Genomic DNA, 13,864 nt, shown 5'->3' with positions numbered 1-13,864 from the left:
GTAACGGCTTCGCGATTTCCCCTCACAAGTCTCTCTCTCTCTTCAATGGGGGTATCCTGCACATCCTGCCATGCCTTCTGGTCTCATGTGATGTTATTTCTGTGTGCAGGTTTGGGACCAGCCCCTCTACTATTTTCCATGTGTCCATGCAGGAGAATTATTATGCATCTCTCCCGCCTGTGCTCAATAGAATACAGATTTAGGCATTTTACTCGGTCCCAAGTTTAGCTGTTTTACCGAGTGGATTCTAGCAGTAAAGAATCTCCATCTTTGACAGGGCTGTCATTGTGCAGCAGTATTCCACTCTAAAGAGCACTAGCATCTTGAAGAGTATCATCATTGGTATAGCATCTCTAGTTTGAAAAGTTCTTGTTATCAAACCTATTATTTTTCTTGCAGTTGTGACAGCTACTTTATTGTTCTTTAAAAGTAAGGTCTTCTGATATGAGTACACCCAGATCCTTTACATTGCTTTATCATTCTATGTTATGATTTGACTGCGTTTTATACGTGGTTTCTGCTTTTATATTTTAATTTTTTTCATAGTGCAAGAGCTGGAACTTATCTTCATTAAATGCCATATTATTTTATGTAGCCCAATGAAATGATTTACATCTGATTGGAGGTTCGCTGTGCTCTCTAGGCCCTGGTGAAATCCCAGGGTGTTTACTCACAAGAGCACAGCACTTGTCAAAACTGGCTCACAAATCCTTCCATCTCTCTTTAGATATCAGGAAATATAGCTGCATATTTGTTAAATTTCTTTAAAACAGAAGTAAAAACAAAATTATTTAAAGTGTACTGTATGTATATTAACATGTCATACAACATTAAGGTTTACCCTAAAATGTATTTACCTGAATTTACTTGAATTTATGTACAACTCAATACACTCAATATCTTGTTATGGCTGAAATGCTACTTGTAAATAGATACTTTATAAAAATATATAATTGTACCTAATAAGTAGCCCCTGCAATCTGTTTTTTTTTTATTAATAAAATATTATTGATACAATAATTACATCAACTCTCTTTACTTTTCATTCATCACAAATTGCTAGTTGCCCTATGTTGACTTAAATACTGTATGGTTTATGAGTATATCTCTTCTGTGCATTCAGGGACCCTTGTGTTCACAAAAACTTGTTGTATAAAGAAAGATTAATCAACCTTTGGGATGTCACCCCACACTACTAGGGGTTAACATTTATTATAACAACGTCAACCTTCACCAGGTCATCCACCGAAGACTCTGGTCATATTTAGCAGCCAATTACACAACCCTTAAGGTAAACCTTGGTAGTCGAGACAATGCTTAAGGTCAACATGGCAGATGTAGTCGACAAAACGCAAGATCAAACTCTGCAGGGTCACCCCCACGACCCTTAACAACATCACATGTCACCCCCCCCCCATTATGATCATACTTCATAGGATCAATTCTATAGTATGATTGCCGGGTTCCTTGTCCGAAACTTGGAAAGAATGTGTCACCCCCACAACCCCCTAAGGTCAAACGCTGCAGGGTCACCCACACAACCCTTAAGGTCAACATCACACATGTCACTCCCCACAACCCTCCTAAGGTCAAGCGCCGCAGGGTCACCCCCACAACCCCTAAAGTCACCCTTGAGAGGCTCCCCCCCACACACAAGCTTCAAGGACCACCTTGGTGGGAGTGACCCATACACAACGCTGCCTTCATGCAGGCAGGAAGTTCACACTCTTTGTCCCTAACATGACCATATCATGATCAATCTCGACAGATTTTCAAACACACCACAAGAAAAGGCACATAAACAACAGTAACCACTCGGTACGTGAGTGGGAAGTGACAGTGCTTGTGCTCAAGCAGGCACTTGAGAAGGTTTTTCAAATGATTCCCAGAGGCAGAGGTGGAGCACAGCACACCCGGGCCACCTCACACCTCTAATACCCTACACCCCTACAGTTACAACTCCTGACAGTAGGCCAAGATCATACTACTCGACCTTAACCGTCTTGCCATCACAGAGAAAGTGTGGATATGTATTCAATAAAGGTGATTTCATAGAGAAAATGAAGTGTTCACTCACCACACTCAAGACACGAGCGGCTCCCCCGGGATCGATGCGCAGGTCCGGTGCGCATCTCTCCAGCCACTAGTACTCTCCTACTCTTTAATGTTAATATTCCTCCCTTATCATCTTTATAGCTCCTTTTAACCCTCTCGGGTCGTCTCCGGCCCCGCAGGCCACCATCACGGCTCATTATAAGGGTAAATGAGTGAGTAATGTCGGGATCCTTGCGATTTCATCATTAGTGCGGCGGTGCCAGACTTGTCCAAGCTGGGAGGACACATGAAAGTTGTGAATGCATTTAGCTGTGTTGTGAGTGTCTCGGGCAGTGACCTTAGTCGTCACTCTGGCTTAGCCATTACACCAGCTTAGAATTTACTCATATTGCTCTAAATGCTCCTCGGGTAATTATATCCGAGAGAATTTTGTACAAATTTGCGAGGTTCACATTGGGTATAAATGATGGAAAAAGTAAGAAATTCTCAACGAAATTAGATTAAAAGGAGAAACCACAAACGTTGATTGTTTATTACACCCGGATAATATTATTTAAATTTGTGAAAATTTGTTTTGTTATGATTGTTGTGGCAACGTTGTGCGAGACTTTCATTTGGTGAAGGTGTCATGAGACTGTGGACGGTGGTGGCAGACTCACGACTCCCTTATCTCCTCATTATCACTCACACCTCTCGCAGGCCTCGCTCCCTCACACCTCATCTACCTTATTACCCGCCTCTTGAACCATGGCTGCTGCCACGGCGGGCGGGACACGCAGCTACAACTTCAAAATTGTCCTCCTTGGTGAAGGGTGCGTGGGCAAGACCAGCTTAGTGCTCAGATACGTCGAGGACAAGTTTAATGATCGACACATTACTACATTACAGGTACAAGCACTTGTCATATTACAGGCACAACCATTGGCATATTACAGTGGCAGTCTTGCTCAAATGAAATCTTTAGCATACCTGATTCTGAAGAAAGTTCTTTTGCAATAAACAATTCTGTTATTTTAATTTTTTTTATTTTTTTTATATATACATGAGTTCTTACATTCTTGTACAGCCACTAGCACGCAGAGTGTTTCGGGGAAGTCCTTAATCCTAATATACCCCGGAATACGACTTCGCCAAATCATTAACAATCGGGTACCCATTTTACTGTTGGGTAAATAGAGGCTACAGTTAAGGATTGATGTCCAGTAAATCCTCCCCGGCCAGGATACGAACCCAGGACAAAGCGCTCGCGGAACGCCAGGCGAGTGTCTTGCCACTACACCACGTGGACTCCTTATATTCCATTATCATGCAGAACGAGATGTTTGGGCAAGTTTCCCGACACACCTGATGCCTATGTTCAATTAGCAGTAAATAGGTATTTGGTAGTTAGGCATCTGTTACGGGTTGTTTCCTGGAAAAGGTCAGTCGTTTACCAAGGGGGGCTCTCAACAAGCCTGATAGGCTTCCTGTCCCTGAAAATAGGTTACTATCTAGAAGCAGTAGGAAAAAAAAAAGAGATCTAATGTTACTTTTCAGCCCTTGTTAGGCATCATTGAGGTATGCAGTTCAGTTTTGGTCATCATACAAGTGTATATCTATAAATTCACTTAAATACAGAGAAGAATGATAAAGTTAATCCTATTAATTAGAAACCTGTGTTCCACACACTGGCCTCTGTTTTGCCCACCAGCCTCTGTTCTGCACACTGGCCTGTGTATAATTATACCACCTGTGCTCCATATACTGATCTGTGTACCATTGCACCAGGCTGTGCTACATAATCTAGTCTGTGCTCCGTACACCAGCCTGTGCTCTCACACTTCCATGTGTTCCTTATAAGTTCTTTGAATCCTGAGATATGCTGGCCTGATATTTCGTATCTCTTGATCATCATCATGTAACCGAAACCTATCTATTTAGGAAGGTGATGTTTATGATTTTTTCTGTTATAAACATTAATTGAACAGTATACAGTATTTACAAAATTATTTTCTTTAATATTCTTTGCATTTTGTTACAGGCTTCTTTCTTGACAAAGCGAATAAATCTAAGTGGTAAACGAGTTAACTTGGCTATATGGGATACAGCTGGACAGGAGCGGTTTCATGCTTTAGGACCTATATATTACCGGGAATCCCATGGGGCTATTCTTGTTTATGACATTACTGACGAGGATTCATTTCAGAAGGTGAGTTTTATGTGTTTCAGTAAAAGATTACTGTTATATTGTGTACAGTAATAAAGAGTGTTGTAGATATGTTTTTATATGATAAACAATACTAGTGCGAGACTAAACTTCTCTGCCATGTGCACCTCAATCTTTCTTTAATATTTATTTTTAGGTCAAGAATTGGGTACGTGAGCTAAGAAGAATGCTTGGAAATGATATATGCCTCGTTATAGCTGGAAACAAGATTGACATGGAAAAAGAACGGCATGTTTCAATTGAAGAAGCTGAAGCGTAAGTTTTTGCATATCCTTTCGTTGTTTTAATATGCAAGAACAATTTTCTATATACCGTATACTGGTAGTACTGTATATATTATTGTAATTGTGCAACATAATTTAGTCAAAGACTGTATTTTAATACAGTTCAATTGGACCTCAGTAAAATTACCGTCCTAGAAAATGGTGTATCATATAAAACCAGAAGCATTTAGGATCCCTAGAAACTCATTTTTGGTGAGCTTTTTTATTTATTAACCATTGTAAATAACTAAAATGTAATGCTAAGTGACAATCATGTAGATGAATTTGAACAGGATGAATTTGGATCCAGCTATGTGGTAAAGTTTTCATCCTGTCAGTTGTTTTGATTTCACATGGATCTACATGTTGAGTAAACTTGTTCATCTGTGAACAAGTGAGATCCGTGTTCGTGAGACATCCTAGGAATGAATGATTGCTGATGGAGTGAAGTTCTTGAGTCAGGCACACCCAGCATAAGGTTGTTCATTGCCGAGTGCCTTGTATTACGATTGCCAACTTCTCGTTGTCCACAAAGTTGGCACACATGGAGAGCCTGGAGAATATTTGCCTTGTGCATAACAGTAAGTTTGCCAACATCTCTGCAATGATGAAGGCTTTGATGTGCAGATTAGTCCATCCAGAATGGGTCAAAACTTGAGATGATTCTTCTTGCATGGTTCTCCACCTTGTCCAAAATTTGGACAAATTAGGAATAGTCAGTAGGGGGGGGTCCCAGGAACTCCACTTGTTTCCTTCCTCCAACTTAGAGCCTCATCTCTGACTGGGTCTGTTTTCTGTCCTTCAAGTAGTCACTTATCCAGTTCAGTGCCTTTCCAGTTATCACTGATTGTTTCTCCATCTTGAACACCAGCCTTTCATGAGGAATGGTATCAAATGCTTTTTGACAGTCTAGGAAGACAGTCTGCCCAGCCTATTTTTCTTGATTTATTATAATAATCTTGTCATAGAACTTAATGAAGTTTGTCAGGTCTGACTTTTTATCTAAATTCATGCTGCCCATTTGTTACAAAGCTTGTCTTCTCCAAGTGTTCAATTATTCTCAACCTGATTACTTTTCCATCACTCTACACAGAATACTTATCAATGACACTTGACTCTCCTTAGCAATTTAGCATTAAATGCAAATATATTTATGAAGTAACTTTATCTCTGGTAGATCATTGATAGAGATAACCAGATGGGATACCCATCAGTGCTCAGGTCGACCCAGTACCCAGAGGCCCGATTCTGCTTTTATATCTTGTTAGAATCAGCATACCTATGACTTTTTTTCACTTAAAAATTACATGGTGGTTTTATTCCAAAGTGGCAATACACGGCTTCATTTAATGCCTATTATATTTTCAGGTATGCACAAGAAGTTGGTGCCTTACATTTCCAAACATCTGCTAAACAGAATAAAGGAGTTGAAGAATTATTTTTAGAATTGACTTGCAAGATGCTAGACAATGCTGTAACAAACGACCAACAGCGAATCAACACACTCACTAGAGGAAATTCCCGTAATTTACAAATTGTGGATGACCAGGCAAATCTTCCTTCACAGAAGTCTTCGTGTTGTAGTTCATAATCAGTTGTTTGCTTGCTATCCATAAGCTTCCTGATGCTTGCAAAAGTATTGTATTTTTAAGTAAAAATTATAAAATATATATGCTCTGTCATATATAAACATAAAAAGGTCACATCTTGGCCTCCGAAACAGCTTGTTACCCAAGTGTCTACAAATATTGAACTTGATGAATAATCTTTTAAGATTATTTATAATGCAAAACATTTCAGGACTGAAATACAGTCTAACATCAGTTTTCTTATCAGTTTTACCTATATAATTATGTTATCACTTGGTTGTTGTTTTTTTGTTGCAGTTAGAAAACTTATTTTTCTAGAGAACCATATTTGTAGTCTTAATTATCCCCAAAGTCATTAGCATAGCATTGGTTCTCCTTTTCATCCTTCAATTAATTGGTGTACATAATCACTGAGTGTCCTGAGCCTATTAGGCTCTATTGTATCTACATATTAAACTCTGTATGGAGTCTGCCTCCACCCTTCCCTTCATAGTGCATTCCATGTGTTTACTATGAAAAAGCTCTGTTGGGTTTGACTAGTCACAGACTAGGTGATTAAGTAGACAAAGCTTTGCCCATGGCTAGAAAGGAGTTTGGTTGGTCACAGTGCAGTCTTATTCACCAACACCTTCATTGGAGACCTCATCCAGCAGTGGTCTAATGGCTGGAAACATTTGCTAACTGCTACTTTATAGAAAACTTTATAAATTATTTTATTGGTTAATTATTGTTGGATAACTACTTTCAGATACTGTAATGATTTGTATATAATTTTTGTTCTCATTTGGAGTTTATTAATATAATATATATTCAAACTAAATTAATTTCAGTAAAAATAGCAGCTTTAACATATGACAATATTACCTTCCTTTCATGAAAATATTTAATGTAAATCACAACAGATTTTGATTGCTGTGACACTGTTAATGATGTGCCACATCACACGTTCATTCATTTTTAGCACTGGATGGATGATCAGATCCTAATTATCTCAAAAACAGATAATGCGTAGGAAAGTGCAACCAAATAATAATGGTATAATATCTTTAGAAGCGAGAATAGAGGCAAGAATTAAGTTTTATCATGGCAGACTATTCAAGGGTCCCATGGCAGTCATCACTGTATCCTAATAATTTGCACATGATGGGGTAGGGATGAATGTCTTTTATTAAGGGCATCCTTTCTACAGGGTTCCCACAGTAGTCTCTACTAGCTCAAGTTATCACAAGCTGAACAAATCCACAAGGGCCATGACGAGGATTCGAACCTGCGTCCGGGAGCATCCCATTCTTGTGGATTTGTTCATTTGATGCATCACGTTAGTGTGATCTGTGTGTGTATCACAAGCTTGCATTCTTTACTATGTGATAAGTAATGTGGATTTCGTACAGTAATCTTTTGTAAATGTGTAACCTAAACGAGTGTTGTCACTATCAAAACTATAATCATCTGATAATGAGGGATTTAAGCAGCACCGATATCTCATGGCTAATTCCTTACTAATATTTTTATACAGAATTTGGTAATGTACAAACAGTCATAAACTTGACCTTAATCCATTTCCTCTTCATTGATCTTTTTTGAATATTTTTTTACATAATTTGTAATTGCTACATTTTCATAATGTTGCCCACAACTTGGACATACATACAGAGGTAAATTTTTCTAAGGTAGTATAGTTGGCTTCATTCCCGTGCAGGAATGAAGCCAACACAGGCTTCCAGTTCCCAACAAAATTTTTATATACATTTTTTTTACTGCTATATGTGGTCATAAACTGAGCATGTCACCCTTTTCAACATTTGTTTTAATTTATCTTTGCACAATTTATCAGGTTTTTGTCACAAAATATATTTATATTCTCCTATTCTACTAGTACAGTACTGTACTGTACTTCATTTACTGTATATAGATACAGTAAGACTAATTTTATCTGAAGTCAAATATCCAGGTTTTTGGATAACTAAGCAAAGTGCCTAGAAAGTGCTTATTGTATTTCCTAAAATATGATCTTGTACAGTACTCTACCAAGTATATATGATCTTGTACCTGTTTTTTTTTTTTATCTAGCTAGCTATATATCTGTAAATATTGCTTTAATTGTATTAATATTGAATTTGAAGAACATGCATTAGTATTTGGGTGCAGCAAAGCTATGAAGCTTATTAAACAACACACAATTTTGTAGTAAAACCAAGAGGTTTGAGTGAGAGTAAAGCCATTAACAATGATGGTAAATAGTGAGCATGGTCCTGACCCAGCTACAGGTTGAGATGGCTGATTCAGGTATCCAGGAGTATGTGTTGAGATGTTTGGAAGTATGATAAAGATTTGTTGAATATTGTATTCAGTCAGTATATTCTGCACTCATTTGGAGAGCTGCTTGTTAGTTCAGTTAGCATATAAAGAACATCTTTGATACTTATCTACATTATCAAATGTTCGCTCCATTTTCATATCCAGACTAAAATGGTCATCTGGTTGTTACAAAAATCGGTAAAATATCACATTATGTATTTTATTTAGACATAGGGATTGGATTTTATTATTTTAGTTATGCCAGGATATACACACATTAATACGATATATTTGTAATGATCTGTTAGAGGCAATTCAGTTAATTTCATTGTAATTATTCTTGCCAATACAAATGCAGCTGGCATCAATTATAATCTTCAATAAAACAGAAGTGCATGCAGTGTTAGTATTTTTAGCAACAAATAAATTTCAGTACCAGTATTTAAATTTTCAATAAACTAGACGTCGGTGCCATTATATAAATGTTATACGGTACTGTACTAAATATCGGACCTTGAAGCAATGCAACTCTGTACAATTTTATTTTAAATATCTTTTAATAAGGATATGGTAACTCCCTTTATTGTGGTACAGTTGCCATCCCCCCCTTTTACTGACCTATATATGATAGTATTCAAATCCTATTGCCCCCACAGTCCTCCATGGGGCAGTGGTGCAAAAACACCCTTTCCCTGTGTTCATGGGGGGGGGGGGGAGATTAGACTGAAGAGCCATTTCTCAATCTTGCAAAATGGCAAGTCTCCCACACCCCATGACAGTGGCAAGTTTGGTAATGATAATGCAAACTAATAACATGTACATACAGTAAATATATTATATTATCTTGAGAAAAATTGGCATTTTGCTTTTCAAATTTAAATGCAGAAGAAATGTTAGATCATCTGTTAGAAGCTTTTCATATTTAGGTTTTAAACGTGCATTGGTTCCAATAGCTGCTACTGTGCTAGATGTGTGTTCGTGCTAAACTCTGAAATTAAAACTTGTTTTCATTTAGAATTTTACTTTCTTTTAAAATTACTATTTTCATCTCACTTTTCATTATTGTTCTCCCCCTCTTCTCCTAACTTTTATTTTCTGTTTTGTATACTCTGATAATGTTTTCCATCTCCTTAATTTGTTAATGTAAACTGAATGTTTCACCTTTGTGATAATGCAGAATTCTTTTGAAGTTATTGTATCATTGCTCTTGGTGTTTGAAATTGGAACATAGTAATTTTATAACAAAATTGATTTACTCTGTGTTAATTCTTGAGGCTTTGGAAACCACTGTCATATGATGGAAGTAGCAGAGAGTAAGTTCCACATTTAGGTCATTTTACATGTTCAAATTGTATGTGCATCACATTTAAGAATACCATACATACTTAAAATCCAAGAATATTATGGTAATATTAAGTGAATAGAAAGTCTGATGAAGATATTGATACTACATTAAATTCCTCAAATACTTGCATTCATTGCCTCAGTCTCCCATTGTCAACTTTAAATACATGTACAGATATGTAGAATTTACTGGTGTCTCAAGTTATGTATGATCCATAACATACCCTTATTATTTACATTTAATAAATTGCATTACAGTTACTGTATGTGGCTAGAATTAAAATATAATGGCTAGAACTGCCTAATTTGCCCTTCTTCATAGCATTTAATTGCATTAAAATTTTAATTAATGGAATATTGTACTGCACATATCAGATACCTTAGATTGGGCCACATTTCACCATGAGTCTGGAAATCTTCACAGCTGTAATCCATGCACTCTGCTCACTTAGATGTGCTTGCAGGGTTGAACATTTGCTCTTAATCTTCACTTTTCAATCTTGAGTACAATGACTTTTCACTTATCATATTTACGTTAAAAACTGTGTATTGAATTGGTGTCAATAATTTCTTTATTTACCTATTTTCAAGCTGAACTGAAGTAATTTCTTCTGACATCTCTGTAACTCATTAGTATCTTCAGTTTTCATTTATGTCCCCTCTTGTTCTGTTGTTCCTCACTTTCAGCATTGCTTCTCATATCTACTTGGTCAATTTCCCCTTAGGATTTTTGTATGTCATTATCATGCCTTTCCTATTCCTTCCTTTTTTCCAGTGTGGTGAGGCCCAGTTCTTTCTTTCTTCATAGTTCAGGAATAAGCCTTGTTGCATATCTTTTTGAGTTCCATGCCAGGGCAACATACTCGAGGAAGGGTCTCGTATAGGATGTACAGTATAAGTACTGTACTCGGAAGGTTCTTTTCTCCAAGTTTCTGAAGGATATGTTGCCTGTTTGGCATATTATCAGGAATTATAAGTTATATTTGATATGATAATTCTTTGAAGCCTTTGTTTTAAATTTAAATCCAGTGCTAACATTACTTCCCTTTATGATTACTGAATGTACACAAATCGATAACTCCATGATTTTACATAATAAAATGTAGCCGTTTACCAGGCTCTTTGATATAGCATGTCTCCTGTACTAGATCCATTTTGTGGACTACTCCTTTGAGAAATCCCTAAGTATCTTATGCCTGGGTGAAATTGATTAGGCTGTACTGTATTTGCTCCTATTGTGCACCGTGAGGAATGATGCGTTTGTGAAGTACTAGTACTGTAGTTGCATGCAGTCAATTATGAGATGCAAGCTTGTATTGTGTGTAAAAATAGAGATGTATATTTCTTTTATATATCAAGTGGGTTGAAATAATTAAATACAAAAATATTTTAAACCATAAATAACACCATAGCATTGACAGTATAGAATGGCTTCAACACAGCTTGGTACAGCATTTCAAAACTGTTCTTCCAAATAATTTAAAGAATGTGTTTAGTGTTGTAATCAGCACTAATATTAAACATACCAGGTTCTTAAAATCTGTAATTTATCCCATAATTGAAACCTGTGGGAAGGCTGGTTTATGGATATAAGCATGGTGTACTGTGCTAATTTAAATTACAGCACACACAGAAGAACAAAGTATTATAACAATTTAGATGTTCTGGTCTGTGCTACAAATAGCAAAAATAATTAGCCTTGAATGCAGGAAATCCAAATATTAATTTAAAAAACAATCATGTACTGCACATGGAGTTCCTATTATTTCATTAGATATGCTGTAAAATCTACCCATGTAGCATGGTCAGCTTGGAAAGGTTTATCTAAATGCTACAGTGAGGCTGGTCAGTTTGTAGAAGTTTATCTCATTGTTATAGCATAACGGCTTGCAATTTGACATGATAGAACTACTAGTAATTTGTCAAAGTGAACGATTGGTAATGCCTGTGCTCTAAGGAATTTTTCTACGAATGATTTGTAATGTATAAACTTCATTTATTAATACAGATGGTATTTTGTGTGTGCAATTCTAATAATTACATTTTATTTTGTTTGAATGTTAAGTGTTGTAAAATCACTGTTGCTTTCTGTATCTGGCTGAAATGTACCAACTCATTTACCGATGTAATAAAATTGAGCATTTTTTAAATTGTTGCCATGGTAACTAGTAATGGTATATAAAATGTTAGGAGCAGAATTAATGCAGTGTATGGTTCTTGAGATTATACCACTTGAACGAATATTTTGAAGATTTTGAAAATTTATACTCTAGTGTTTAACCAAGGCTAAAATCGATTGTTACCTATAGCATTTTACAATACACAAAACTCAAACAAGAATGGGTGTAACAAATCTGTGTCCAAATATAATTAAAGGCACTTGATATTAAACATGCAGTTTAATGCTATTCTTTCTTTTTGCACTTCATATCTTTTCCATACAAGTTTTTTTGGAATGATTGAAATCGGATAAAATATAAGAACGACTACGTTAATCACCACAACTTTTATATTGATCCTCCTTTGTTTGAGGGTTTGTTCCAAGCTAGTAGAGTAGTAGTTTTAAGATACACGGATTGTATTATCAGTGTATGAAATAAAACTTACCTAGTCAGTGTCTGGGTTAAAATAGTTTTATAGATATAAGACTGCTATTGAATTTGTATGCATGATGTATAGTATAATGTCTATATTTATATATCTTTCTAATTTATTATGAATAAAGTAAATAAGTTACACAAAATTTGCATCAATACATAGTAAATGTGTGTCTGAGAATGAATAAAATCAAAAGATAAAGTGTAAACTATTTGAATAATAGTTACAACGTGTACGAGTTCATTTGATGGTGTGGTAACCGTATTAGACTGAACAGATTGAGATGCAGGTCATGGTTAAGGAGAAAATCTGAAGCTATGTGTACTGTATTTAAGAGCAGCTTTGTGAACACGATTGGTGATGGATTAAAGTCTTCAATGCAATAGTAAAATATCATTTTCTTAATATTTAATTTAAACTATATCCTAAGATCTGAAACCAATAGAACTATATGAGTGAGTTAGTCATATTTCTTTAAGGTATGTAGCACATGGTCAATATAAATTGTGTACTATATCATTACAAAACTTGTATTTTGCTACATATTTGTACCAAAGTTTAATGAAAATAAAGCCAAATATTTTACTTTTTACTTTTGGACCTTCAAGAACGAATGATGGGATTAGTTCTAACTGAGCACTGTAATAACACTAGTTAATCAGTATTGAATATGTAGTAATATTTATGCTATTGGAAATTAAATAATTTCCACATACTGTAATAGAAAATATGGTATAGCATACTGTATCTTACATTGTGAATGAAATTACAACATTTTTGCTATCTGCACATCTTCATGGCCAGTGCTTTTAAGTAGCAAGGGAAGACCAAATGCTTCAATGATCCAAAGGGCAGTTTAGATGGGACTGTGAAGCTTTTCTTGTGATCTTCACTGAGCATCAAGACAAAAACTCTAGTCTTTTAGTTTACTTCCAACTACATACTATAGTACAGTATTTGTATCCGTAGTGATATCTAGTGCCTTTTGAATACTCCTGTATCTTTGATGGTGCTACATGATCTCCCCAGCTTGGTACCTTCTTTTGATAATTACTTTCACCTACATGTGTGCATGGAGCCCTGTACATTTCATGAGTGTGTTACTATTTAAAATAGTAATTTGCTACTCCAAATATGTGCTGTAAGCGAGAATTCGGCTCAAAAATAACAGTCATGAATCAAAGCTCACAAACATTTATGTTTTCTAATCATGTTTACAAGTCATTATCAAAATAAGGCACCAAGTTGGGAAGACTACGTAGCACCATCAGTGTTACTGGTTATTCAAATGGTGCTAAATATTACTTGGGATGTCAATACGCGACAATTGGGATGACTACGCAAAAATTGGGACATTCCACAAGGTGTACTCAATGACGAGGTTCGTTTTAGTACACCATTGTTTATCTATTGTGGTAACTTGAGAGAACGGGCTGGTTATTCAGCTAGAGCACTAACCACTAGTACACTACACTGAGCAGCTATAATGTGGATACTGAAAAAGTAATACA

At 36.0% G+C, this 13,864-nt stretch overlaps 2 protein-coding genes across 2 annotated transcripts in view; one reads left to right on the top strand and one right to left on the bottom strand.

The window, feature by feature from the left end:
- LOC123760356 (SIN3-HDAC complex-associated factor) overlaps window positions 1-2,171 on the bottom strand; it is a 130,247-nt gene extending 128,076 nt beyond the window's left edge. The window contains exon 1 of the mRNA XM_045745980.2: window positions 2,078-2,171. The gene's annotated coding sequence lies outside the window, so the exon portion shown is untranslated. The remainder of the gene's footprint in view (window positions 1-2,077) is intronic.
- Window positions 2,172-2,651: 480 nt separating this feature from the next.
- Window positions 2,652-12,938, top strand: Rab21 (RAS oncogene family member Rab21). The gene is made up of 4 exons (XM_045745982.2): window positions 2,652-2,943; window positions 4,076-4,243; window positions 4,398-4,516; window positions 5,893-12,938. Exons 1-4 carry the CDS (start codon window positions 2,803-2,805, stop codon window positions 6,113-6,115), a joined length of 651 nt encoding a protein of 216 aa, XP_045601938.1. The 5' UTR covers window positions 2,652-2,802; the 3' UTR covers window positions 6,116-12,938.
- The last annotated feature ends 926 nt before the right edge of the window (window positions 12,939-13,864 follow it).

The sequence above is a fragment of the Procambarus clarkii genome, chromosome 39, assembly GCF_040958095.1.
Source record: "Procambarus clarkii isolate CNS0578487 chromosome 39, FALCON_Pclarkii_2.0, whole genome shotgun sequence".
In the NCBI taxonomy this organism is placed as follows: Eukaryota; Metazoa; Arthropoda; class Malacostraca; order Decapoda; family Cambaridae; genus Procambarus; species Procambarus clarkii.
The sequence above is the reverse complement of the archived record's forward strand: the minus strand, read 5'-3'. Positions and strand labels throughout refer to the sequence as shown.

Coding starts and splice junctions, on each gene's coding strand:
- Rab21 (XM_045745982.2), top strand. CDS start 2,803: ATGGCTGCTGCCACGGCGGGCGGGACACGCAGCTACAACTTCAAAATT. Junction 2,944..4,075: donor GACACATTACTACATTACAG/GTACAAGCACTT, acceptor ATTTTGTTACAG/GCTTCTTTCTTGACAAAGCG. Junction 4,244..4,397: donor ACGAGGATTCATTTCAGAAG/GTGAGTTTTATG, acceptor ATTTATTTTTAG/GTCAAGAATTGGGTACGTGA.